The 26,592-nt window shown below is 37.4% G+C and overlaps 2 protein-coding genes across 3 annotated transcripts; one reads left to right on the forward strand and one right to left on the reverse strand.

The window, feature by feature from the left end:
- Positions 1-1,737: 1,737 nt before the first annotated feature.
- LOC135076828 (calaxin-like) lies at positions 1,738-5,244 on the forward strand. The gene is made up of 4 exons (XM_063971299.1): positions 1,738-1,827; positions 3,220-3,482; positions 4,353-4,475; positions 4,806-5,244. Exons 1-4 carry the CDS (start codon positions 1,738-1,740, stop codon positions 4,924-4,926), a joined length of 597 nt encoding a protein of 198 aa, XP_063827369.1. The 3' UTR covers positions 4,927-5,244.
- On the reverse strand, positions 5,237-15,978 carry LOC135074373 (epidermal retinol dehydrogenase 2-like). Of its 2 annotated transcripts, none has more exons than XM_063968644.1 (7): positions 15,813-15,978; positions 11,552-11,699; positions 9,098-9,249; positions 7,944-8,121; positions 6,955-7,143; positions 6,146-6,325; positions 5,237-5,827 (listed from the first exon to the last, which is right to left on the reverse strand). In XM_063968644.1, coding segments are annotated over exons 1-7 (930 nt in total). In that variant the 5' UTR covers positions 15,815-15,978; the 3' UTR covers positions 5,237-5,746. The 2 variants fall into 2 exon arrangements, with proteins under 2 accessions (XP_063824714.1, XP_063824721.1); XM_063968651.1 differs by lacking the exon at positions 15,813-15,978 and adding an exon at positions 13,038-13,057.
- Between the last annotated feature and the right edge of the window lie 10,614 nt (positions 15,979-26,592).

Consider the following 26,592-nt stretch of genomic DNA (forward strand, 5'->3'; position numbering starts at 1 on the left):
AATGTGCAAAATATTATCTAATTATAGTCGTCCTATTAAATAAATAAAAATAAAATAATTAATTACTGCACAGGCATGAGTTGGAGGCTCTGTACGCGATGTACCGGCGGCTGGTGACGGCCGCCCAGGGGATCTTGCCGCCCACCGCCATAGGACAACCGCCCGCAAAAGTCGATGTAAGTTTCCATAAGTTTTCATTATTAAAAGGATGTTAAAATTAAACTACCAGTAATACGAACTACGGATTTCTTTATGAGGAAAGTTTTCTGTTTAGACACTTGTATTTATGTCTTCATATTTCTAAATTCTAACTCCTATTACATTCTTGTAACTACTCGTAGATACTCGTAGGTACTGAGAATATAGCAGCATGCCACGGTATAACCTTGCACCATCAGCTTCAGCTTATAACCATTGCATAGCGAAGTTAATTTCACAGTTTTCTAAACCAATATTAAACAAGTTCTATGCAGATTCGTGCTGTTTCCGACGGAGCCTTAAAAGTATACGTTTTATGAGCCTTGTTGGCAACACAATACTTTCATAATATCGCTCTGAGACCCATAAAATGAGCTATTACAAAAACTACCTTAGATTTATAATCTTTACATGACGTGAACGGTATGCCTAGATTTATATTTACGGTAAGGAAATTACTGATTCACTTTAAATTAGTTTCCTGAACAATAACATGTTTAGAGTCGACTATAAAAAAACTTTAAATGGTAACATTACCAGCGCCTATTTTCCTTTTGTTGCCTTGAAACTTACTGTTCCCATTCATGCTTCAGTTTAGTCATAAATTATTGTGATTTGTAAAAATGGTTGATGTATTGTCCCCCATTGATTTTCAATATGATTAACATGTTTGGTACAGGCATATTAGGCATAGCACATAACTATGTAAGATTTCTGCAGTAGGTAGTGGTGGTGCGGAAGAAGGGGTCTAATTGTTGTACAATAATGCAGTAGCGGCGTAAGGGGGGGGGGGGGGGGGGGCGGACAGCCCCGGGTGCCAAGCATCAGGGGGTGACACAAGTCGCGCAGATTGGTACTCACTGGCGCATTTGCATGGCAAGTCTGCGGTCTATATCATGAAACGGTGGGGGGGGGGGGTGTCGGTAGTTAAAGGTAAAACCCCAAAATCCTGGGGGGGTACCAGGGGGTGCCTTAGGACTTATGACGAGGGGGGAGGGGGGGGGTGTGATCGCCCCGGGTGCCACCCCATGCTACGCCGCCACTGCAATAATGTGAGAACTATGTTACGTCACAGGTCACTAAAATCATAAAAAATCATTCGCACCGCTCTACTACCGCAGGGACCTACTTACTCAGGTGCTACACCTGTTCTATAACTAACTATGGCTATCTATACAGTGTGTTAGTAAATGGGGTGCATATAAATGGTATGATGAAGTCAGAAAATTTTAGAAATGTTATTTTTTATGAAAATTTAAAAAAATGATGATATCAATATTCTGACTTTACCATACCATTTATATGCATATGTTAACATGGGCTAGTGTCGGCTTATAACCCCATTTACCTAACACCCTGTATACAAGTCATATTATAGATTTCTTTCGTATGAATTTGTGGAAGCTACGCGAACATGTCACGGAAAAGAAACGTGGAAAAACGACAATAAATCAAGCGTTCGCTACATTCGCATCGCTCCGCAGCGATCCAAAGTATTATGTATACGTATTTATATTGATTGTCCCTGGAAAGATTAGAATGGATGCCTCCAAATATGTTCCCAACATGATGCGAACGCACGCGAGCGAAGATATGAGTTGGCTGGTGATATATTGCGTTGCTAGTGCGGTTAGGTAACGGACAGGTGGGACGGAACTGTTAATGGGACGGTACAAATTGGGACATCGCAGTTATGGATATTTTGCATGGAATGAAAAGACTGACCTTTTTATTATAATTTCACTACACATTTAATACAAATAAGGGGTCGATACTATAAAGACAAAGAAACGACCAGAAATCTTCGATGGCGACAAACAATTAACATCATAGCTATTATTCAATCTGACACGATACCGAGTGGTAACTAGTTTGTTATATTTGTCTTGGCCATGACTGTCTTATAGTACTCGTAGTCGAAATTTGGCGAAAAGTAATTTAGACAAACGGAAGAATACCACTCGTAGTATATTGGAGACCACTTATCGATAAATAAATAATGTTATTAAGAATATTTGGCACAACTTTTCTTTATGGGACAACATCGGGACGTTCCTACTAAATGACACAGGGAACAGCTCTAACTGATCCAGTGATATACAGTATGATAACTTCCAAAGCGCATAAACAAAATGAAGGGAATAATCGCTGATAAAACTTGAAATGGGGAATTTGAAACACCGCATCACGACACGGCACACTCGTATTAGGGCACTGATACGTAATTTTGGGCAATGAAATGCTAATAGGTTTTGTTCATGACACTGCTCGTGTCAGAGAGTTTCGATCTATTTGTCTTCAGAATAGGTACTACTACGGGAAATACATAGGGACTAATAATAAACTGAAAGTTCGTTCGTTTCAGCCAAATGACGTCCACTGCTGGACAAAGGCACAAGGCCGCAAGGATTTCCATAACGAACGGTCCTGCGTTGCCCGCATCCAGGCTCTTCCCGCTTTTTCAGAAACTGAAGTATGTGAAAGAAAATGGATACGCCACCCTAGTTAATCTTTAATGATTGAATGATTCTATCATGATTTTACATAAAAAATACTGAGTTGTGTTATTAAGCGAACATGCATGAAATAATCAAACAGGGCACATAGCTCGTAGAGCTGACGGCCGCAGGGGCAGGAAAGTTCTTGAGTGGCAACCACGAGCCGGAAGACGTAGCGTGGGCAAGCCTCCCACTAGGTGGACCGACGCTCTGGTGATGGTCGCGGGAGGCGCCTGGATGCGAGCGGCGCAGGACCGGTCTTTGTGGAAATCCTTGGGGGAGGCCTTTGTCCAGCAGTGGACATCTTTCGGCTGTCAAATGTAATCAAACTTTAGACAGGTGGAGCTCTTCACTGTTATCGTCTAAGTTTTATTTTAGCCAAATTAGTTTTACTTGTATGTACCTACTTACTACTAAACTAGGGCAAGCTTCCCAAAAAATTCAAAATTAAAATTGTGTCACAGGCGTGAGCCAATTTTTATTATGATTTTTTGTGACCTACTGAAGTCTGTTTTGTTTTCAGGGTATAGACCAAGGCACTTTCCGCGATGTGATGCACAACACCTTCGACATGATCACGGAAGAGGCCATCTTGGAAAGAATATGGATCACATGGGACCGCGGGGCGAGTGGTGGGGAGGGCGCCCTAAAGTTCGAGGCATGGGTGCGCGGATTGAGCGTACTCCTCAGAGGGACAGAGGAGGAGCGGAGGAACCACTGCTTCGCTGTGTACGACCTGAATGCTGATGGATATATTACCAGGGATGAGATGTTCGTGCTGCTGAAGTGAGTATCGTAAATTCCTTGCCTGTGAGGTAGCTTTGAAACCAGCCAAGTGGAGTCTCCCATAGGAAAGGCACAAAGCCCTCGTTATGATCACCGAGTAGCCATCTTGGAACGGGTATGGATCACGTGGGACCTTTGAGGGCGCCCTAAAGTTTGAGGCGTGGGTGCACGGGCTGAGCGTACAACTCAGAGGGACTGAGGAGGAGTAAAGGAACCACTGTTTTGCTGTCAACTTAAATGCTGATGGGTAAATCACGAGGGATGAGATGTTCGTGCTGCTGAAGTGAGTATCGTAGATTCCTAGCTTGTGAAGTAGCTTTTAAACCGGCCAAGTGCGAATCTGGCACAGAAAAGGCACAATATCTTCGACATGTAGGAGACCATCTTGAAAAGAGTATGGATCACATGGGACCGCGGGGCGAGCGGTGGGGAGGGCGCCCTGAAGTTTGAAGCATGGGTGCGCGGGCTGAGCGTACTACTAAGAGGGACTGAGGAGGAACGAAGGAACCACTGCTTCGCTGTGTACGACCTGAATGCTGATGGATATATTACCAGGGATGAGATGTTCGTGCTACTGAAGTGAGTATCGTAGATTCCTAGCTTGTGAAATAACTTGAGACCGGCCAAGTCCAAGTCTCGCACAGGAAAGTTTTCATGGTCCATTCCATTGTAGCTCTACGAGATTGAATCTACTTTACGTCTTGCACGACACGACAGACATTAGAGGTATAGGTACTAGTTAATATGTTCACGTCGGTATTCTTTCGGTGAAAATACCTAAAAATATCTCTGGTCATAATAATAACAATGCAAAGTCTTAAATATCCTTGAAACTCTTGTCGTTACCACTTCCACTGTGGCTTGTTTCAGGAACTCCCTCCTCAAACAGCCAGGAGACGAAGACCCAGACGAAGGTGTACGGGATCTGGTTGAGCTGGTCCTCAGGAAGATGGACGTCGATAAGGACGGACGAGTGTCTCCTGAAGACTACAAGTGGGTATACTTACTTTCGTTCATTATTATTGGGTTTGTTATTTAACCAATTACTAACCAGGCAGGATATTATGATGGTGATGGATCATTATTTGTATTGCACAAATAACGAATACATAGTCCCATTATCCCCTCCTCGTGGTTTGCTAATTATTCTTGGGTTGCCAGTGGGTTCACCAGGAGAATCGAGCGGCGGGGGCTTCGAACCCATGTTTCTTGGATCTCGTGTCAGCCAGTCCGACACTTCATCCTTCGGCTATTGTCGATTAAACTGACTGAAGGAAGATGACGATTTTCGTTACTTCAGTATATTGTATCGTTTTATTTCAGAGATGCTGTAGAACAAGAACCGCTGCTGTTAGAAGCATTCGGCCAGTGTCTTCCATCAAGGCGTCACGCCCTTGCTTTCCTGAAAACTTTGAACCCTAAGCCCAAGGACTTACGGTCCTGAATTGATAATCTAAAGTTTTAATTGAAGTCGGTGAAACGTCATTTTCATTTCATAATCCATCGCTAATGAAATTTAAATAGGGTCATATCGCATGTTCGCGTCCACCTATTTATTAAATAATTGATATCAAACATGTAAATAATTATGTGGATAACATGCATCTAGCATTCTTATGTTGTCGAATTAGCCTTGAATTTAGAGATAAGCGTTAATTAGTTTACCAACTTACGATAATAGTAATTAATTGTAAAATAATATTATGTAAGTATGAAACTGTAGCGGATAAAGTGAAGGTTAATAAAACTACGCCTTTTTACAATATAATTTATTTTATAACTTATAAAAACTTGAATAAACTGTTTCAATGTTGAAAAAGTACTATCACCTACATAAACATAGTCGTACTAAATATTTTATATCAAAAATAAGATACAAGAAGACACACAAATAAAATGCATCCATAATAACACCCTATTTTATAGGTAGGTAGTAGGATTACTTACATTTCTATCACAGGAGTAACCTACGATCTTTGGCAGTAGATATTATTATTACATATGATTTGATTAGATGGTAACCAGATTTGTGATATTTTTACAAGCTAGTAATTAGTTATCTGTTTTTTATTGTTTAAGTGCTCTACTGTTTTATCAGAGTTTAGGTTATGCCAGGACCTAAAAAACACAAATACCTACACACACATAATATACTCAGTAAAAAATACCCTAGTTTCTACAGTGATACCAGCAGGACAACTTATAGGTATTTAATCTAGATTAATAATAGGTAACTGTCAGTTTGTCATAACTACCTCCAGGATCTAGTCGTGAGGATCCAGGCCAGTGGCGACGAAGTCATTTATGGCCCGTAAAGCTTTGTAGGGCAGCAAACGGAAGATGAACTGAAAAAAAAAAAAAAACATTTTTTTAAAAGAAATTTACAACTAGGTACACTTTCCATCACACTTAGACTAGGCGCAGACCACCGATTTTTAGTTGGCCGATAGTTGTGCCCGATTTTAAATTGTATGAAGAATCGGCCAAATCGAATCGGTGTAATGTGCGCACTTCCATACATGCCCATACTGATCAACTGCCCGACTAAACTATCGGCCGACGAAAAATCGATGGTCTGCGCCTAGGCTTAACATGCAACTCGCCAATATTACTTAGCTTTACTCCAAGACCAACCTATAAAATATGATAACTTTCACACTCACCCTAGTAACGTAATAGAGATCAGTAGGAACGGAGATCTCTGTAAGTTCCCTCCTGATGGCGTCCACGATCAGATCGGCAGCGAACTCCTTTTCCACCATATTGAGCTTGGCGAAGCGAGCTCGGGGTTTCTGGCACAGACCCGTGTTCACCATGGTAGGGTAGATTGTGGTGAATTTGATCTAGGGGAATAAAGAAGATATGTTGAGACATTATGGCGAAGTAACAAGGCAAATAGCCTGCAGGTCATAGAGTAGACAAAATATGAATTCTGTGACACTATTTTCGAACTCGAGGACAATTATTGTCTAAATAGGTAAGTAGTTACTAAATACTTTGCTAATCATACTCGTTATAATAGCAGTAAGCAAGATCTCTTTATTAAAATTTATCTTCCTGATCTAGGTGACCATGTTTTTAATCGGTTCTATCTACGAGACATAATACTTAGTCTTGACGGAAACCCACGTCCAGGATCTAGATCCAAAAACTTGTCTAATTCGTCTTACATACAAAAAACCATTTACTTGAAATATCTTCATGCCACTTCACCTTCATACAAGTCTTCAGAGCCTGCTTAATTGAAACCACTATATCTTGACGTTATCTCTGCTATGTATACAATTTCATCTTGAATGTTATTGGTCGGAGTCTATAGCCGGTAAGAGGCTGCTATAACAAATTTAAACTACTATACGGGACTATTCCCACCTCTCGTTCCTACCGCTGCAACTCCTGCTGCTCCTGTGTAGCCAGGATCCACAGCTTGACCGCCAATAAAAAAACGACTATAGGCACAGATGAAACTTACCCCATCCGAAGCTCTAGTCTTATCCTCGTGCAGCTCCATAGCCAGCGCCTCCATGATACCCCGGACGGCGAACTTGGTGCCGCAGTAAGGCACGATGTTGCGGAAGCCCATCAGCCCAGCCATGGACGACATGACCACGAGATGGCCTTTGTTGTTCTCCAACATTGTGGGAAGGAAGGCTTGCATGGTCTGAAAGGTTTGGAGAATATCAGTAATGCATTTATTTATAGTTATTCGACAGTCTACTGTGACAGAATTATTATTACTGACGAGATTGCTACCATGTACCTATATGTAAATTAACATTAAATAATTAATTAAAAAATTAAGGTACATGTAGCAATCCCGTTCATCATCATCATCATCATCAACAGCCCTTTACAGTCCACTGCTGGACTATGAGCCTCCTCCACTATAGTGGAGGGTTTTGCCATAATCTCCACGCTAGGCAGGCGGGTTGGAGATCGCAGTTTAAAAGATTGATGTTTTTCAGAGAGCGCTGCTGCCCATTCTCTGTTTGATGTGTAGTCCCTAAGTCGCCTCTTACGACACCCGCGGGAAGAGTAGGGGTTGGTGACAAATGTATTCTACTCTGCCGTCACCACACGGCTTCCCGTTAGTAATAATAATTATGTTAGTGACCTTGAAAGTTTAAAACAATATACTGTGACAGAAACGAGTATTTAGTAGGCGATTGTATCAGCATCACTGAAATTATCTACAGTTTTCAGTGTATTTCAACTTGTCACTAATAAAGATTTATTGAGAACATCACGCTATCCCAACCTGTTTGACCTGTGTGTGAGGAGTTTAGGCCAAATTCATTCTATTTGGCTCTAATACTTTTTTAGGAAACGGTCATGCTCCTGCAGTGGAGTAAACAACCTGATGCTGATGATGTATGAATATTGGAGAAATTTGCTGTATCACACATTATAGGGTAAGTAAGCTTGGTGGTTCAAAGCTATTGGATGTAAACTGAGCCTTACCCATAGAACTCCATGGACGTTGATGTCATACATCGACCGGATTTCTTTCTCGGAGTGCCTCAGGAGAGGCTTGCAGGGCATGATACCAGCGTTGTTGAGGAGTATGGTCACATCCCCGACCTCTTTCTGGACCTTCTCTGCCAGTTTGAAGACAGCGTCACGGTTCGTGATGTCGCATCTGTAATCAATCGTTTAGTATTAAGTTATAGCAAATTTATTTAAAAACACAACGTTACTGTGAATAGGTACAGTCGACAGCAAATCAGACTATACATTTGCGTTGCAAAGTCGCCACTATCGCAACTACGTAAGATACCAGCACAGTGTTTACGTTGACGTGCTGTCGACTGTACATGAATTCTTAATAATGTCGTACCTAGTAGATTTTTTCTGAGCATATTTAGAAATGAGTAGGTATGTTGTTTCTAGGCATATAATTTTTAACTGTTTTCATTATGATTTTTTCAGGCCTTGGACTGTCAAGTGAATACAATACTAGGGGGCTTTATTACAAAAAGTTAAACGGGCGTTGAACACTTCTTTAAAGGCCGTAGCACATTTATCAGGGTTACCTACACCATATCGAATTACAAATGATCGAAAATCAAAATATCGAACACGTTTCATTGAACGATCAGTACCTCTAGTAGGAAAAACTTTCGAGTTCGTTTCGTTGCGTATTCAAAGTGTCATCGAAAAATTTTGTATGAAAAATTAAACAGCGCCCCCTATATTATAGCCGCCCGGGGGCGCTGTTTAATTTTTCATACAAAATTTTTCGATGACACTTTGAATACGCAACGAAACGAACTCGAAAGTTTTTCCTACTAGAGGTACTGAATATCGAACGATCTAAATATCGAACGTACAGAACATCGAATTTACAAATGATCGAACGATCAAAATATCGAATGATTAAAATATCGAAAAATCAATATAGAGGTTTCAATTAAATGTCGTACGATTTTATGTCATACCCTATTAAAGGGTATTCAAAAGTGGGAAATAAATAAAATGTGTTTAAGAATTTATGTTTTATTTACATTAATCGTATCCCTTTCCGAGTTCATTGACATTTAGTAGGTATGGAAATATGTTTTTAACACCAGAAATGTTTAAAAAACGCAGGAAAAATTTAAGTTGTAAAGACTCACTGATAATGGAAGGCCTTCCCCTTCTCCTCCTTGATCATCTTGGCGGTCTCCTCGTTGGAGGCAGGGTTGACGTCCACACAGACCACCGTCGCGCCGAGCCGGCCGAACCGCAGCGCCACCTCGCGGCCCATGCCATGACCGGCTCCTGTGATCTGGGGGAATGTTAAATAACCAAATGATTCATCATCTTCATCAATTCAGCAAAAGGACGTTTACTGCTGAATATAAGTGAGGGGTGCCAAACCATGACAGGGGTGACAGGGAATAAAATTTGTGGCGACACGAAAACTGTGCTTTTTTTTTCAATTAAAATTATTTTCCTCTCCCCTATTTAGTTCGCTTGACTGAGTTGCGCACCATCATATTTTAACTTTAACAAAATCAAAAATCTGTCATATACCATACAAAAACACCGGTTATTGTTATTTAAATAGTTACGGTTTCATGGTTCGATTTAACGGAGATAAAATTATAATTACAGTGATTGTTATAAAATACATACCTATTACATATATTCATTAAAATTTACGGACTGCTGGTCACTATAATGAACGAAAATATTTGTAATTATTATTTATAATATGTTTTTGTCATCAAGATAGGTATAGAGCAGTATTAGATTTCAATACACATCCAAGGAAAGAAGGGAGGAATACCGAGACTGAGGAACTGACTTCTCTCAATGAGGGCTATCGTTTTTATACTTAACAGTTGGCACCCCTGGCGATTGACAGGACCTACTCTACAGTGGCGCCATCTTGATGAGTGCAAATGCGATAGTCCTCCTACAACTTTAGTACTCACCAGTTGGTGCCACTGTCTTCGCTACTAGCAAGTGACAGGACCTTACTCTACAGTGGCGCAAACTGGTGAGCACTAAAACGATAGCCCTCATTATAAAATAGGAATAGATCTATGTATATCTGCCTTTATAAACGCCTTCCAGTCCAGGCATAAGCGTCTATCGAAAAATCAAATACCATAAAATCTACGTTTCATTACGCAAGTGATTAGATAGCAATTTCACTAGCTAGATTACTGTGAAAACTTGCGTTTTCATGTAATCGGTGGATGTGCTTATTACCTGAGATAATGAATTCTAAATAACTTTAATGAGCAAAGGTCGTGGACTTTAACCACTGACTGCATTGCCTTGGTTACCGTTTATCTTTGTAACCTAACTATCCTATTAGCGTTTGCTCTGCTACTAGATCAGGGTTTCTTAAACTTACGGCTCCACGAACCCCTGTTAGTTGTCAGGTGACAGCGAACCCCATAACTAGCTAACTAACACCTTCAAATAAAATAATAAAATTGACTATTGAAGAAAATAATGTTTTAATTTCAATAAAAAGTACCATTTAAAGTGCCAAAGAAAGGTGTGTTTGTTTCTTTTCGCAAATGGAGTAAATTTTGGACAATTTTATCCGTAATTTCTAAGTTGCCACCATTACGTACCTAAATCTTGTCGTGAATCCCCTGCTGTCGAATGGTGAACCCCTAGGGGTTCGCGTACCCCATTTTGGGAAACCCTGTACTAGATGAGAACTTCTTGGCCGAAGGTGGCCTATGTTTAGGTGATATTAATAGGCAAGTAACTAAGTAGGTATTCTATTTACTGATTTAATTTCATAGGTATTATAATAAATAAGGGGTGTAAAGAATAGCTTAGCGCCCAAACATTTCAGTAAACACTTTTTACGTCAGTTAGTTAATTAGTTCCTCCCATACCTACATAGGTACGATACTTAGTAATAAAATTTAATGAATACTAGTAGGTAAGTTAATTTGCTTGTATGACTACACATGCAAATTAAGGTTTTCTGTTGTCATAAGCCAGACATGTTTGTAAGTTCATGTAAAACTGTACGTAAATAAACACGTGTATAGGAACTACTACCTAATTCATTGAACTTAAGAAGGTTTAAGCAATTAAATTAAAAATTTGCACGTGACTGTACTTATTTTGACATGCCTAATTAATAAAATTTAATTAAAATAAATTAAATTTTCGATAAGTATAAAATAAATATTATATTTTAAAGTAAACTCAAGATTTGTACCAAGAAGATGAGTTGTTGTCATGAGTTTAAAAACTTTGTTTTTAACCAACTTTAAAAAGGAGGAGGTTCTCAACTCGTCTGTACCTACCTACGTTTTGAATTTTGACTGGGTAATGATATCGAAATTCTATTTAGTCCGTCAGATAAATAATAAAAAAATATTGGATACGTGTTTTTTTTTTTTTTCATAATCTAATAATTACGTTTAAATTGAATTGAAATGTCGCGTGACGTCACTTCAAAGTAAAAATCTACATAGGCGTGACGTTACGCGCCATTTCAACTCGATGTAGAACTGTTATCTTTCATAAAAGAAAATAAAAAATACGAGTCCAATATTATTACTTCTGTACATTATCCACTCGCACCCAATTTATGAAAGAAAACTTACGAAAATAATGTCCTCGGTGACATCTTTAGGCTCTGGCGGGATGAAGAACAGGTAGATGGCCTTCAAGGTCTCATAGTTCATCACGATGAGGGTCCATAGGAACTCCAGCACCAGCCTCACGGCTACGATCACCAACGGCTCCTCTGCCCTGGGGAAGAATGTAATATTTTCATTAAAATACTCATTCACATCAAGGTTCTGGAGTGGAGGAAGAGTCCCGGAAAACGCAGCGTGGGAATTCCACCCACAGGGTGGACCGACGACATCATAAATGTAGCAGGAAAGCGCTAGACGCAGGCCGCTACCAACCGGGCAACATGGAAAGCATTGGGGGAGGCCTATGTTCAGCAGTGGACATCCTATGCTGAGATGACGACTCATTCACATTATGATGGTAAAAAAAATTTCAAATTCAAAATACGTTTATTGTCATCCACAGGTTAAATGTAAACAGATTAACCTACATACTCATAGGTTGTCAAATTTTAATGGGTGTAGATCGGCTGCGTTTCGCCTTGAAGGCATACAATAGTGCCTAATTCTAGGGTTAAAGTTTAGACTGAAGAAGGCTAGGTGCAAACATAATTATTCAACATTTTTGAATACTTTTTTGTACAAGATTTGAGCTAAACAAGGAGGTAGGTACTTAGTTTAAAATATTATTAAGTAGATACTTAATTATATTATTTCTATAACTATAGTAACAAAAAATATCCTATCAGATATCAGGTGTATCTATCAGGTTTGAAATAATTTATTATGAAGATATTTTTCAATTAGGTACCAAAAAAAAATCTAACATGTAGGGAGGCGATGGTTTTCGTGGATTATAGATTTTTTTTCTGTGTGGTCGTAGACTAACTTATCTTTTATCTCAAAAATAGGGTAAAATAGCGAATGAAATCTCTTGTGTGTGCCATAAAATTTTGAAACGCACAATTTCATGTAAGGTTATAAAAACAAGTTTTTGCCTCTGGCCATAAATATTTCATGTAACAAAATCCTTGCAGTCCCAGACTAGTTGTAAAAAATACGAATTAATTATTATTGTTATCTCATTATCATTACAACTTATTTCAGTGTTTAGCTTCAGTATTTAACTCATGGAATATTTTGCTTAATTTAGACATTTATTGAATCCATTGTATTCATTTCCTAGAATCACTAATTAGCTGTCATGTTTTTTTTTAGTTAAAAATGAATATTTGTTCTTCAAAATATTAATTATTATTGATTTATACTAAACTTTGGTTGATATTAATTATCTATAACATAATAATAATAAAAGTGTTATAACATAACACTTTTTTATGGATATCTTTACAAGCGTAAAGTGAGTGTCTCATAAAATCAGCAAAAATAACCACAGCGTGATTATAAGGTAATTGCGATGTTACATTCACAAGAATATCTTTTAATTTCATAACTTGTTATTGTTCCCAAGTACGTACTGCTACCTTGACCTAGTTCACAACTATTTACCTACATTTTATGTCACTGATCACCGACTGAAACTCACAGTGCGTCCTTCCCGTCACTTCAGTGGAGACTGAGCAATCTAGTATGAACACAATGATTAAATCTGTAACTGGCCCTCTGCCAATGTTTGCAATTCGAACAAACATGTTATCTTATTCATTCATCTAATCATCTGTAGGCTTTCAAGGCTATGAAAATTCATGAAAAATCATACAATTACATTGTTTTCCTTTTTTTGCAGCAGCAAAAGGTAGGATTAAACCGCAATCACACCTGATGTTGAGTATACATAGATGCAGTCTAATGCAGGGTTTCCCAATTTTTTTTTGCCAAGGAACCCTAATTGATTATACTTTTCCTAGCGGAACCCCCGTACTACTCCGCCCGCACGCCCTGCCCCTCCCTTGTGCGTTAACAAGTCGGTGCGAGCGAACAACGTCGGTCACGAAACGTGGGATAATATTTTTTACGGAACCCTTGCGGCCTTTCCACGGAACCCCAGGGTTCCGCGGACCACCATTCGGGAACCGCTGGTCTAATGTATAACGTTTCGTTTCAGCCAAATGACCACTGCTGGACAAAGACCTCCCCTAAGGATTTCCATAACGAACGACCGACCCTGCGCCACCCGCATTCAGGCATACATATTATCTGCCCAGTAAATTCGCTCGCTCCTTGAAGAGCCCAGATCATACTGTTTCGGAATGATATAAAAGTGAAATTCCAGTCCCTAGCTGTTCGTATTATAAAAGAGTTAACGAAACACTTATTTTCGGCAGCTGGCATTTAATTAAATACTACTTTTACATCATGTCCCATAGCATTATGTACACAAGTGTACAACCTTTATAAATGTCACCTACACTAAAGTACATACACGTGCCCTACTATACTACACGAATAGATAGACCTATCCTGTTTATCTAATCATAATTAATGAAAATAATTAATTATTACGTAAATAACGTGTTAGATTATCGAGTAATTTACTCGTACTAGTTGCTAACAGAAAATATTAAAAAACAGTAACTAGTTTAAACCTTAATTAAATCTAATGTTTGCCTTCTTCATGCAGACTAAGTAAGTAAGTATTAATAATATACAATAATACTGCGTCCTTAGGAAGGTTATGAATTACACTGTAAAACTGAAGAGTTTGTTTGTATGGCTGAACGCGTTTCAAAAAATATTTGTGTTGGATAGCTTATTTATCGAGGAAGACTAAGGCTATCACGCTACGAATGCTACGATTAATAGGAGCAGATATAATAAAAAATGTTCTAAAAATGGGAAAAAATATCCAAACTATACAGGGTGTTAGGTAAATGGGTATATGAGCCGACACTAGCCCATGTTAACATGGTCATATAAATGGTATAGTGGAGTCAGAAATTTGATATCATTATTTAAATTTTTTAAATTTTCATACAAAATAAATTTTATAAAATCCGATTTATATGAAAATTAAAATAATTAAAATGAAGATATCAATTTTCTGACTATATACCATTTATATGACCATGTTAACATGGGCTAGTGTCGGCTCATATACCCATTTACCTAACACCCTGTATATTTTCACGCGTACGAAGTCGCGTTCACAGTTAGTTACTGACCTTCATTCAATTAAGTAGCCCCTGAAATTAAAGTTTATCTATCGGTGTGTGTATTTCAGGTGCCATTGAACCAGTTTTGAGGATATCAGTATTTTGTGGACTTGATAATGCACACCTTGCGGTTATAAACTAGTTTATTATAATAAATAAATAATTAAATAATTCCTTCAGGAAGATGTATTGCGAAAAAAACACTTCTTATTTCAGTCACCGCTGTTTATGAACTTGAGTAGTTCGAAGAACTGGTGAGAACATCCACTCATTCTTTTCTACGTCTTTAATCTTCCTTATGTACCTAACTAAAATCTTTGGTTTCAATAATTAACTTTTTAAAAAAATAAAACCGACTTCAAATGCGTGAACACAAAAAAAAACTAAAAATTGAAAAAATTGCGTATTAAAAAGTTCATCCCCAATTTTCCACCCTTGGGGGTGAAATATTTTCTTCAAATTCGCATGAAACCACCCTTTTGATAATACCTATTCAACAAAAAAATAATCGTTCAAATTGATTTATAATCGGCGGAGATATTGCGTATAAAAAAGTTCATCCCCAATTTTCCACCCTTGGGGGTTGTTTTTTCTATTATTAAATTTAAATGGGACCACCCTTGAGGTATTACCTATACGCCGAAAAAAGATTTGTTCAAATCGGTTCATAATTGGCGGAGTTATCGCGTAACAAACATAGAAAAAAAAAAAAAAAAAAAACATACGGGTCGAATTGAGAACCTCCTCCTTTTTTGAAGTCGGTTGAAAAGCTGAAGGAATTCACGAATGTACTTAAAGAATATAACTTTCTACATAGGACTTACCTACTTATTTATCTATTAAATTAAAGTTCGAGTTTTGCATTACCAGCAGAATATCTTTTTCATAACCGTGAATTTCAAGGATGGATAATAATACTGAGCTACTAGGTACATTATAAACAAGTGAAATGAGGCATCAATCTATTGTTTCTTATCTCAATATAAAATCGATTGCTGTTGTACCGGCCGGCGCATTAGATAAACAATAAATTTCGTTTTTTGCAATAGCAATCCACGATTACTTGTCTATTTACCTTTATTTATTTTTAGTTATTCCCTCTAACCTCTCTCTCAGTCTTAGCTAAATTGAATTCAGTAGCTATTTAATGAAATTATGCTAAATTGAATACTCACATATTATTTAAGTAAGCACAACGCCGCAATCCCTCACAAACTGCCTTGGGGTATCCAGCCAGTTCGTATATAATCAACACAGGTAGGTACGATAACAGATTGATAACAAAATCGCTTGCAGATTATTTCAGGTAAGTACAGGTAATGAAACTTTGAACTCGAAACATCGATGTTATATCCACTCAGAGAAGAAACGCAAAATCTACCCAAAGTTTTGAACAATTAAAATTGTTTTGTTTGTGTAAGTTTTCACGAATACAATTGGAGAACAAAAACCTACTAATGAATATTGATAAGATATAACAAGACAGCACTTCACAAGGATGTTGCTTGTACTCGTAAGGTATTTTCAATATGACTGCACAAGCCAGAAAGATAAAAGATGCACTATAATACCTACTTGTGACTGGGTATAGCATTGAGATAATGCCATGATATCAGTGTTTGTTTTATACATACACTCATTATACAACACAATTTTAATATCCATAGCCATTATCTCAGATGATTATCTAGAACACAAATAGCTATAGAATTATTTTAATAGAATCACTCAATATTCAATTTTTAATCCGTTGACTTTAGTTAATATAAAAAAAATAGTGATAATATAAATAATAACTTTTTTTGTTTTTTGGGTTGGACTGTCCCATGAAGCGCGCAGGGCGCCACGCAGTAATAACAAATATTAGTGTTCGACTCTGCGTCATTCGTTTATTTTTCACACCCGTCGTTATCATGTTTCGGATATTCATATTCGAAAAATCTTCACCTACCTACATGATAGGACACAACGTTTAACCTTTATGACAGGTGTTTTTTTACACAATATGTAGGTACCTATGTTATAAATGTGTGTATCTACCAGGTGAATGCATTTATGTTTGTTAAAAGATATTTTATGCCTTTTCTCGCACAACATCACGATTTTATTATCCATTCTGTAATAAAAAATAGGATTTTTTTATGACAAAAGTACCTACTGTTTAATTTTGTTTATTGTCTAGTTTTTTTAGGCAAACACTTGGTTTTGGGACTATTTTTATATTTATTAACCGAAACGATCCGTGAAATCATATTTTATAATTTGTTACAATAAAAATTAACTATAACAAAAAAACTATTAAAGTTTTAGATTATTTATTGTAGTGTCCATAACATCTTGTGGATATCGCAACCGCAAAGTGTTTACAAAGTGATCCTATCGCAGAATAATTTATCAGGCGCTATGTTTTACTTACTTTTGATAATTTTGACAACTTATCAAACAAGAAAAGGCTGAACAAATTGTTATATTATGTAGATAGCTCGTATATTCCAAAGATATGAAATTTGGAAATAAAAGCCTGCAACATCCCAACTAAAATGAGAAAATGCAACGAGTTTTTCAGTTAGTGTATCTGTAGGAATCGAACTCAGAATCTCCAGTAAAGAAAACTTACTCATTAAATCGCAGATGATTTTTGAATTCCCATCCACCTACCATCGTTCGTTTGTTTCAGCCAAATGATGTCCACTGTTGGGCAAAGGCCTTCAAGGAACATAATTGGAACTGACTCAGATACTGTATACTGTATACCTGTATTATCATGACATTTTGTTCTGCAAATAAACTTATTTGATTTGATTTGATTTGAAGGATTTCCACAATGACCGGTCCTGCGCTGCCCGCATTCATTGCTTCCCACGACCTTCACCAGATCGTCGGTCCACCATATTGTGTCTAGACATTTTGTTGCAATGCGTGTTTCTCAAATGGGCTTCTTTCCTGATAGTTGGTCACCTTGTGCGACTACGCAGATTCAATTCCGCAATTATTGGCCAACTTTCTCGTTGTTTGTTTGTGTGGTAAAACGAGAAATTTCTTATTAACGCTGGAAAAATACCAAGGATTTGTTTTAATTTTGTGGACAGAGTTTTAAATTAAGGACAAGGTTTTGAAAGCTTTTACTCGTACCTAAGTAAGCTTTTTAGTCCCTTTTGACTCTGTTATCGAGATCAATACTGACACTAATTCTTATGAGGTGCATAGGTTTTTTAGGTTTAGTCCCAACTAATATTATAAATGCGAAAGTAACTCTGTCTGTCTGTCTGTCTGTCTGTCTGTCTGTCTGTCTGTCTGTCTGTTACGCTTTCCCGCTTAAACCTCGCAACCGATTTTGATGAAATTTGGCATAGAGATAGTTTGAGTCCCGGGAAAGAACATAGGATAGTTTTTATCCCGGTTTTTGAAACAAGGACGCGCGCGATAAAGTTTTTCTGTGACAGACAAAATTCCACGCGGGCGAAGCCGCGGGCGGAAAGCTAGTTGTTTATATAGTCATAGTTTCTGTTTGTGAACTGTTTGTTTACTAATTTAAAAAACTGACCACATCTAGCATTTGATTGCAAACAAACCTCAGTGGTTTATGCCAATGCAATAAATTGTAATAATGTTTAAGAACTTCCTTTGTAAAATTCATAGTTTCTGTTTGCGATCATGCCTCCGTCACAAATAGTAAATTAATAATCTTTACATGTAACATACCTAAACTGTACATCTTATATGCGTGAATATGTGGGGCTAATGCCCCAGAGTATATTGACCTCTCGCCATTTAAACACATACCTACAATATTTTCTTACCTAAACCACAGAATAATAATCAGTACTACCAACTAGGAATCCACATCTGATACTGCTAGTAGGTACAGTCAGCATCGAATAGCTCGTGACATAAAAAGTTCGTAACACGTCTTGTATTATAAAGTTATCACTCCACGCGATTTTCCGCAACAAATCCCGTGGAGTGATAATTTTATAGTAAAAACTAGCTTAAGCCCGCGGCTTCACCCGTGTGAAATTTAGTGCCACATATTAGCATAAATTATAGCCTATATGTTAATTTGGGTTACAAATAATAGTTTCAACCAAATCCGTTCAGTAGTTTTTGCGTGAAAGAGTAACAAACATCCACACAAACTTTCACCTTTATAATATTAATAGGATTCAACTTCTTGTGTATTCAACTTTTTGGCCACCTTAACTTCGAACACCTGTGTTCTTCTGATTAATTTCGTTGCGGATCCAATGACCGTTTAACTTTCCCCCGGGACAAACTTGACCTTCACTGCTTGGGTTACTGGCGATCAAGCTGTAAATCCTGGCGAGGTTTCCGGCTACTGGGACCGCAATTAACTGGGACCGCGGTCCCAGTCGCTGGATACATAAAAATTTAATATTTTCTTCCAGCGACTAGGACCACTCATAGATATTTCAAAAAAATATATATTTCAAGCCAAAATCGGTACAGTACTAAAATTCATGAGTGGTCCCGGTCGCCGGAAGAAAATTATTTAATTTTTACGGATCTGGCGATTGGGACCGCGGTCCTAGTTAATTGCGGTCCCAGTCGCCGGAATCCTCATCTTGGCTATACAGGAGTTGCAGTAAGAACAAGAGGTGAGAATAGTCCCGTACTACGTAGCTTAATGGTCTATATTGGCTAATACATTTCCAAGTAGTTACTATAATCAAGGCAACCATGGTTTGTGAGTGGATAATGTTATTTCTCCATACAATTTATAGCAAACGCAACCGCGCTATATTTGGCAACACTTAGCATGGACAACACTGCCAGCAATACCACCACGCCTTCAACACGACAAGAATGCGATTGCAGCAATAGTTAAGTATATTTGTATCGTTAAATAAATCCTCTCTTATCATCTATTTTTTTATCTCTTCAATCTCATCATCATCATTTCAGTTTCAAGACTTTCCAGTTGAATATAGGCCTCTCCTAATAATCTTCTCTATCTTCAATCTACTTAGTTACCAAATGAAAAAAATGTTTTGTATTCCATTCGACGAATTTGTAGCCAATGAAAGCAGGGGTAAAAAATACAGGAGTTTGTGTTGACACCTAAAAATTAAATGAAAATGCATTGTTTTATTCAGCGACACAAAACAACATCAAGTAAATGAAATAAAACTAAAACTGCAGTATCATTCCGAAGTGTCGCAGGGACACCACGACGCTGGTCTTCTGTAGATATCTCGAAGAGCAAGAGGCTACTGCTATGACGTAGCAATACTACTCCGGTTGGAAGGGTTTCAAAATATTACACCTATTGCTTTTTTGAAATATTTGATTTCCACATAAAATAAATGGGTGAATGGTAGGTAAGGCAATCCTGACTCTATGAACCTAGGGAAAATGAGCAGTAAACGTAAAAACGATGTTGTCTCTGAAATTCATGAATGACAATCCTTAGCTATATCTATAGCTACTTAAATTTACAATAGCTGCTCGGTTTGAGATAATAATCTTTTATAAAGTCATTATGCAAAAATAGCAAGACACGCAATACAGTAATCCTCGCTGCAGTTTGTATAAAGTTGTGATACGTCTTGCTCCATAGATGGCGCAAGGGTGTTGCAACGTGGATCATCGGACAGAACTACCACATTGATACCGTGAAAGTAGTTGTGGCTGGGTGATATGCTTTTGAGATATTGGATGTAACTTTTGATCGGAAACTTTTTTTGGAAAATTATATTTAGGCCAGACTCGTTTGTGGTTTGTTTGTTGTAATCACATACCTAAATATAAAAATATTGTCAGAGTCCAAAATGATCATAATGCTACACAGGCTTAAAACCCTGAAAGAATAAGAAAAAAGAAAAATAGAGGCCAATCAACTTTTCTTTTTGTTTTTTAGTTTAGTTACTCATTAATGTTCTGATAATAACAGGTTAGGTAATGCATCCCACGTGATAGAGGAAGATAGAACTTAGCGTCTGGTGCGTCTGGCCTAGTAAATACTATCACCAGATATTGTCTGGTGATAGTTTTTACTCGCGTACTCAACAAATAAGGCCACTATTCCACTGGCATATTGCGAGTGTAGGCGGTTTTCAAATACCTACGCTTGACAGCAACAAAGCTGCGCGCTCGACGACATTTCGATTCTTCAGCATCAAACCAGAAGGATCTATACTGCTATATTTGTCGTCGGTGGATGACTTTATTGAATAGAAATATATTTTATTAAACTGTTATCGTAAGATATACCTTTTTTTTTGTCGGGAAATGCTTTGCGCATACCCACTGGTCTATGGGGACGGCCAGTGGGATATGTGGGACTCTCCCCGCCTACCCACTATAGGCGGGGTCTACCCACTAAAACCCGACAGTTTCCACCAGAGCCCAAAGAAACGGAGCCGCGAGTTATTGTCCTGGTTGGACATTCGTCCGCAGCTCCGTCTCAGGCTAGAGGCTCGCTCACGAGAGCCTCTAGCCTGAGGCGCCGTAGCGGGTTACGGTCTGCTCTATGCCGCTGCTCGGTCAGCTCTGCTGATCAGAGAAGTACCGAGAGCGGCCCTCCAAAGAATGGGCTCGGGCAAACGCCCCGCCACCAGCCCCCACCTGTGGGGGTTTTTAAAGTGTCCCCTGCATCGTGGCCCGGGCAAATGCTTCGACTGCCCCCGGCCCACTCAATTGTGGGTTACGGGTTTCCCGGCAGGCCCGCCGAGTTGACGAGACCTACCGCGCAGGTGAGAGGTTAGCCGCCCGCGTGAACAGACCACGCGGACGTTGCCCAGGGTGCACCACGAGGAGGTCCCTCACCATCGCACCCCATCGTAAGATATACCTACTTAGGCCCGATTCGACCAAACTTTTATCCGAGAATAACTCCGTATAACTGGCACATTGACAGGTTTAGTATGGGAAATATGTCAAAACTGACGATTATTCTGAGATTAATATTTACTCTTGTTTGGTCGAATCCACCCTTAGAATATCTAACTAGGTTTTAAATTAAGGTAGACTTTTGTAAGAGGCAATAAACATGACTGTCCATTTCTAATCAATTAAATGTCACCACTCATGGAACAAAGGTCAGTTGATGTTTATGAATAATCATTTTTATTTTTATCTAATCTTTACTGAATTCAGTGATAAATCGGTAGCCAATATTAATTTTAACCTAAAAGGTACAATAATAACTATGAAATCGGAAAACAGTGAACAATATTAAGTATATTTACCAATACGGCTGCGTGTGCGCAGAAATTGAGGCGACCTTGGACTGGAAAGCGCTGTTCGTGCGCCCGCGGCCTTGCCTCCGCGCATCGCACGCACTCAATTGAACTTATAATCTCATATGACGTACTCTAGCATTACTACGTAAAGTGCTTTGGGAATTCAATCTACACTTATCTTTGCACATATTTAACAGTACAGTACATATTTAACGCCTTCACGCCTAAACAACTGAACCGATTTCGATAAAATTTGGTAAAGATATAGTTTAAGTCCCCGGGCAGGACATCGGATAGTTTTTATCCCGGTTTTGAAAACAGAAATGCGCGCGATAAAGTTTTTTTGTGATCTAATAAACAATATTTCACGCGGGCGAAGCCGTAGGCAAAAGCTAGTTAGTTTGAAATAAGTGCTCTTATCTTAACGAAGCCTGTTAAGACTTATTTTTTGAATCGTAGCTCTGTTACGAACATGGTAAACGAAAGTTCTAGCGGGTAGGTAGAGTAGAGAGTTCATAAATTGAGTCTTACCCAAGTCAATGAGTCACAAATGGTTAAACACACTTTATTTAATACTCTGTATTTTTTATTAATAACAGGGATAGAGTCCTTTTATATCTGAATTTCAGGACAAGTAAGTAGTTAACCCATTATAGACTAGCGGTCCCATATGGTACCACTTTTTTGTGTGTTTTAATTTGGCTCTATACATTAACACGAGAAAAGATGCAGTGCTCTGATTGATGCAAGTCGTAGCCAATAGATATGGTCTATGCTTCTAGGAATAAAAATTGACAGTTATTCTTTTCAGTTGTGTGTAATTGATGATTGAAGTGAGCGCATCAAAATTTTCTCATAAAAATTGACGCGCCATTCAAGTAAGTGATCATATTTTTTTTGTGTGATAGTGAAATACTGATTTTGTTACAATCTTGTATACTCCATAAGTGCTTTTATTGTGAAATGGTGTAAAATTACGTCGATAGGTAATGATAATGGGAAATATTGTATGTCAAAATTACTGGTACCGTACGGTACCGCTAGCCGCTTACCGTGTCTTTTTAATTATTTTATGATTTTTAGTTTTTACTGTATTTATTGGGAAGTATGTGATATATTCAATGGTATATAAGGTATACAGCAAGATAAAGTAAAATAGTTACCTATACATTACAAAACCATGGGTTTTTATTTATTTTAGATGTAACTTACACGAAACATTATCAGTTTTGGAGGACGATGAAGGTCCCAAGACGAAGCAGATATTTATAGAATGAACTTGGGATAATTGCAACTCTCGAACAATATTAGAGTATAGAAAATGTTACGTGGGGCTAAGTGCAGCGTGCAATGCCAAGCTCCATTCCAAATTTTTGAATATTCAAAGATAAAAATGAATATTGCTTACCCAATATACAGTTTTTTTTACATTTAATATCACTTCTGTTATTGGCTTGTATATTAATACATATTATAATAATAATAAAATACATAATTTACCCTATTTTTATAAAGTCCATGATAAAGTTATGTTTTAACTGACTGACACGGTAAGAGGCTAGCGGTACCATATGGTACCAGCATTTTTTTTCTAGATTACAGGTCGGATAATTTTTTTAATGCTTGTATAGCATTATGTAGACCATAATTATGAACATATTTCAAAAAAACAAAAATCTGTCACTTTAAGAAAACTCAGTCTATAATGGGTTAACTTACTACTTATCGTCATGGATAAATAATACCAGTACTATCATATTAAATCTGTACTTATTATCGTAAAATGATTAGAATATTTCAGTAAAAAAATACTGTCATGGATCAAAGGTCAATAAATATTTTATAAATGACATGACTTTTTAATAATTATTATTATAAAACCTAGTAAAACCATCTAATCTATGACACAATCAATGATTATTATAATCGGATAAACTTTTTGAATTTCCTTTTTGAAAAACTTTTTGGATTTGCTATCATTAAAAAACAAATATACCAATATTTGTTTTTTTATTGATAGCGTTCCCCAAATCCTTTGAGCAATTCAGCCGTCCGCATCTCTAAATCTTCGGGAATCAAACTCGGAACTGTGTCTGTGGAGTCGTCAAACACTTAGGCTGAGCAGCACCACCTAACTTTGACCGTAACTATGACGATAACCGGTGTATTTTGTATGGAGTTTGACAGATTTTTGACGTTTGTCAAAGTTAAAGTAAGATGGTGCAACCCAGTCTTACGCCCGTATTTACAAACAATGCTTGCTTAAGTGAAGCAGCAAATCGAATGCACAGCGTTGAATTAGAGCTCTGTGATTGGTTTGAATGTCACCCTGTGCGTCCATGCGCACTGTGAGACCTAATAGAAATGTTTGTGAATACGGGCGTTAGTCATTCATTGCGTCTCTCTGTGAAAGGAAGAACGGACTGCATGCGAAATGAACGACTTCCTCAGTCTAGTTAGGAAAGTGCTCTACGCACCGACTCGTGCGCAGAAGGTCAATCATTTGCACATAGAGATAGAAAAGTAAAGTTCAGACAGAGAAAATCATTTCCCTTTTTTAAAGTAAATCTATGTAATCATGTTTACATAACTAAATATTCTTTTAATTATTTATGATCATCAAATTAGTCTCGTACACTAATGAACGTGACTCTACCATTGGAAAAACTGGCTTCCAGCAAGATAGCCACGCCGTCCTGTCCCTTTTAATATTTTTTTAATATTTATAGCATCGGATTTCAGTTTGACACACGCTGTATAAATTATACCCTATTACTCATTTTTATACAATGATTAATTAATTAAATATTAATTACTAAACTAAACAATATGATGACTGTAAATACGTCTCTCGTTGTCATATTGAAAACGAACGTGATTTCCTTTATTTCCTATCCCTTCTTGTTATTATTTTATACTCGTATTAGAAGTTTTCAAATAAAAGGGAAAAGTGTGTGAGAAAAAGTCAACATCTTTAGAAAAAAATCTCAAAAAGTATCTCTCATAAATATCGCCAAAAGAATTGATCAATTAGTTTTTTAGTTGACCAAAGCGGGACAACTCAATGAATCCATTGAGTGAGTTTATAGAGCCAATTATTTTCTAGAAACCACTGGACAAGCGTTCTCCTGTCTGCGGGAGCAATCATAGTGATATACACATCACAGCGTTGAATAGAGATCTGTGATTGGTTCGTGTCGCCCTGTGCGTCCACGCGCACTGTGAGAACTCATAGTATTGTTTGTGAATACGGGCGTTAGTCTCCTACGTGATACATGTTATCTGTAGCGATACTACAGAGTAGATAAATAGTTACCATTCATTAGAACGTGACTGAACTCTTACTTATCGTTTTTGATATCTTTTAGATAAATAAAAGATACAACTTATGCTGACAATCTATTTATAGATTTCGCAATTGATTCTTAAGTTTTGACAGCTGATGAGCTGACTCGACGCAGTGGTTGAGAACTCAGCTAACTTACAATTAGGCAGAACTCGCAGGTTCGATTCCCGCAAAGGATGATGGGCACTTTTCTATGGAATCTGGGCGTAAAACCAACAGAAATGTAACTACTATTATTTGTTAGGACTTAATATCAGAAATATATTTTCATATAAATAACTACCTAAAACTCCCGGGTTTGCTTGGAAATTGACATAATGTGTAATAGTAATAGGTGCTTTATTGCGCAAACAAAAAATATTATTAATTAATATACTTATCTACTTACATTTTGAACACATTAGTTATTTATCCATTATTATGTCCAACAGTTCAGGAGTGGGGCCAACAAATGGTATATTTAAACCATGTTCTACATTATATGCGTAGGACCATACCTAGGTACCATTTAGAGAAATGACATGAACACAGTCATGTTTCAATGGGATTTCTACCAGTTGTTGTGTTGTCGCATAATCGAACACGGATCGATTATTAATCGATATTGCCAAATAACGATTTATCGATTAACAATTCGATTAATCGATTTTATTGATTACTATCATTTGATTGTTAATTCAATTCCTTATTTTCAGCAATGTAATCGATTATTGCAATCGAATAATCGGTTATGATTTATTCGGTATACATGCTTACTAAATCTATAGAATCGATAGTAAGATATGATACAATACTCTCAATATGATCGATAAAAGCAATCTAATTGACCTAATACTATTTTTATTACCCTAGTGTGATGTGAAATACTATGGAAACTTTGCATATTCAACGACCTCTATCTCCGTATCCCCGAGTATTTCAGGATTGTTGTTATACTATGAAATGAAGTACTAGTATTAAGCTTTAATTAAGTATACTTTTTGTTTCTGTTGGTTTAACGCCCAATATGCCCATCATCCTTTGTATCTGTTTTGCCTAGTAAGTGCAGTTAACCATAGCATAGCATAAGTGTAGTTAAGTTTGGTTGAAACTGGCACTTTAAAATTAATTTAAGTTACCCTGAAAAACCGAATCAAGAGCTATGAGAAAAATTTACACATTTAATTAATTTACCAAAGTTTCTTTTGTATTTTATTATTGGGGCATTTTCATTTTGATTTCCGGGATGAGAACCCGTGACTTTAGATTAAACAGTAGATTAAATTTTATAATTAATATTTCACAAATTTACACGTTACGAATTCTAAGAATATTATAATTTTTCCTTAAAGAGTGGGCAGTAGATACTTAGGCAAGCAGGTAAATAATAATATTATGCTGTTATTACTGCTTAAACAAAACTGGGGC

This window comes from Ostrinia nubilalis, chromosome 1 (assembly GCF_963855985.1).
Source record: "Ostrinia nubilalis chromosome 1, ilOstNubi1.1, whole genome shotgun sequence".
Classification (NCBI taxonomy): domain Eukaryota; kingdom Metazoa; phylum Arthropoda; class Insecta; order Lepidoptera; family Crambidae; genus Ostrinia; species Ostrinia nubilalis.

Excerpts from the sequence above, each read along its gene's own strand:
- LOC135076828 (XM_063971299.1), top strand. The coding sequence starts at position 1,738 with ATGGATGCCTCCAAATATGTTCCCAACATGATGCGAACGCACGCGAGC. Across the intron at positions 1,828-3,219 it reads TATATTGCGTTGCTAGTGCG|GGTATAGACCAAGGCACTTT; the intron begins GTTAGGTAACGG and ends TTTTGTTTTCAG. Across the intron at positions 3,483-4,352 it reads GAGATGTTCGTGCTGCTGAA|GAACTCCCTCCTCAAACAGC; the intron begins GTGAGTATCGTA and ends GGCTTGTTTCAG.
- LOC135074373 (XM_063968644.1), bottom strand. Across the intron at positions 9,250-11,551 it reads TCACCGAGGACATTATTTTC|ATCACAGGAGCCGGTCATGG; the intron begins GTAAGTTTTCTT and ends ACATTCCCCCAG. Across the intron at positions 7,144-7,943 it reads ACGTCCATGGAGTTCTATGG|ACCATGCAAGCCTTCCTTCC; the intron begins GTAAGGCTCAGT and ends CAAACCTTTCAG.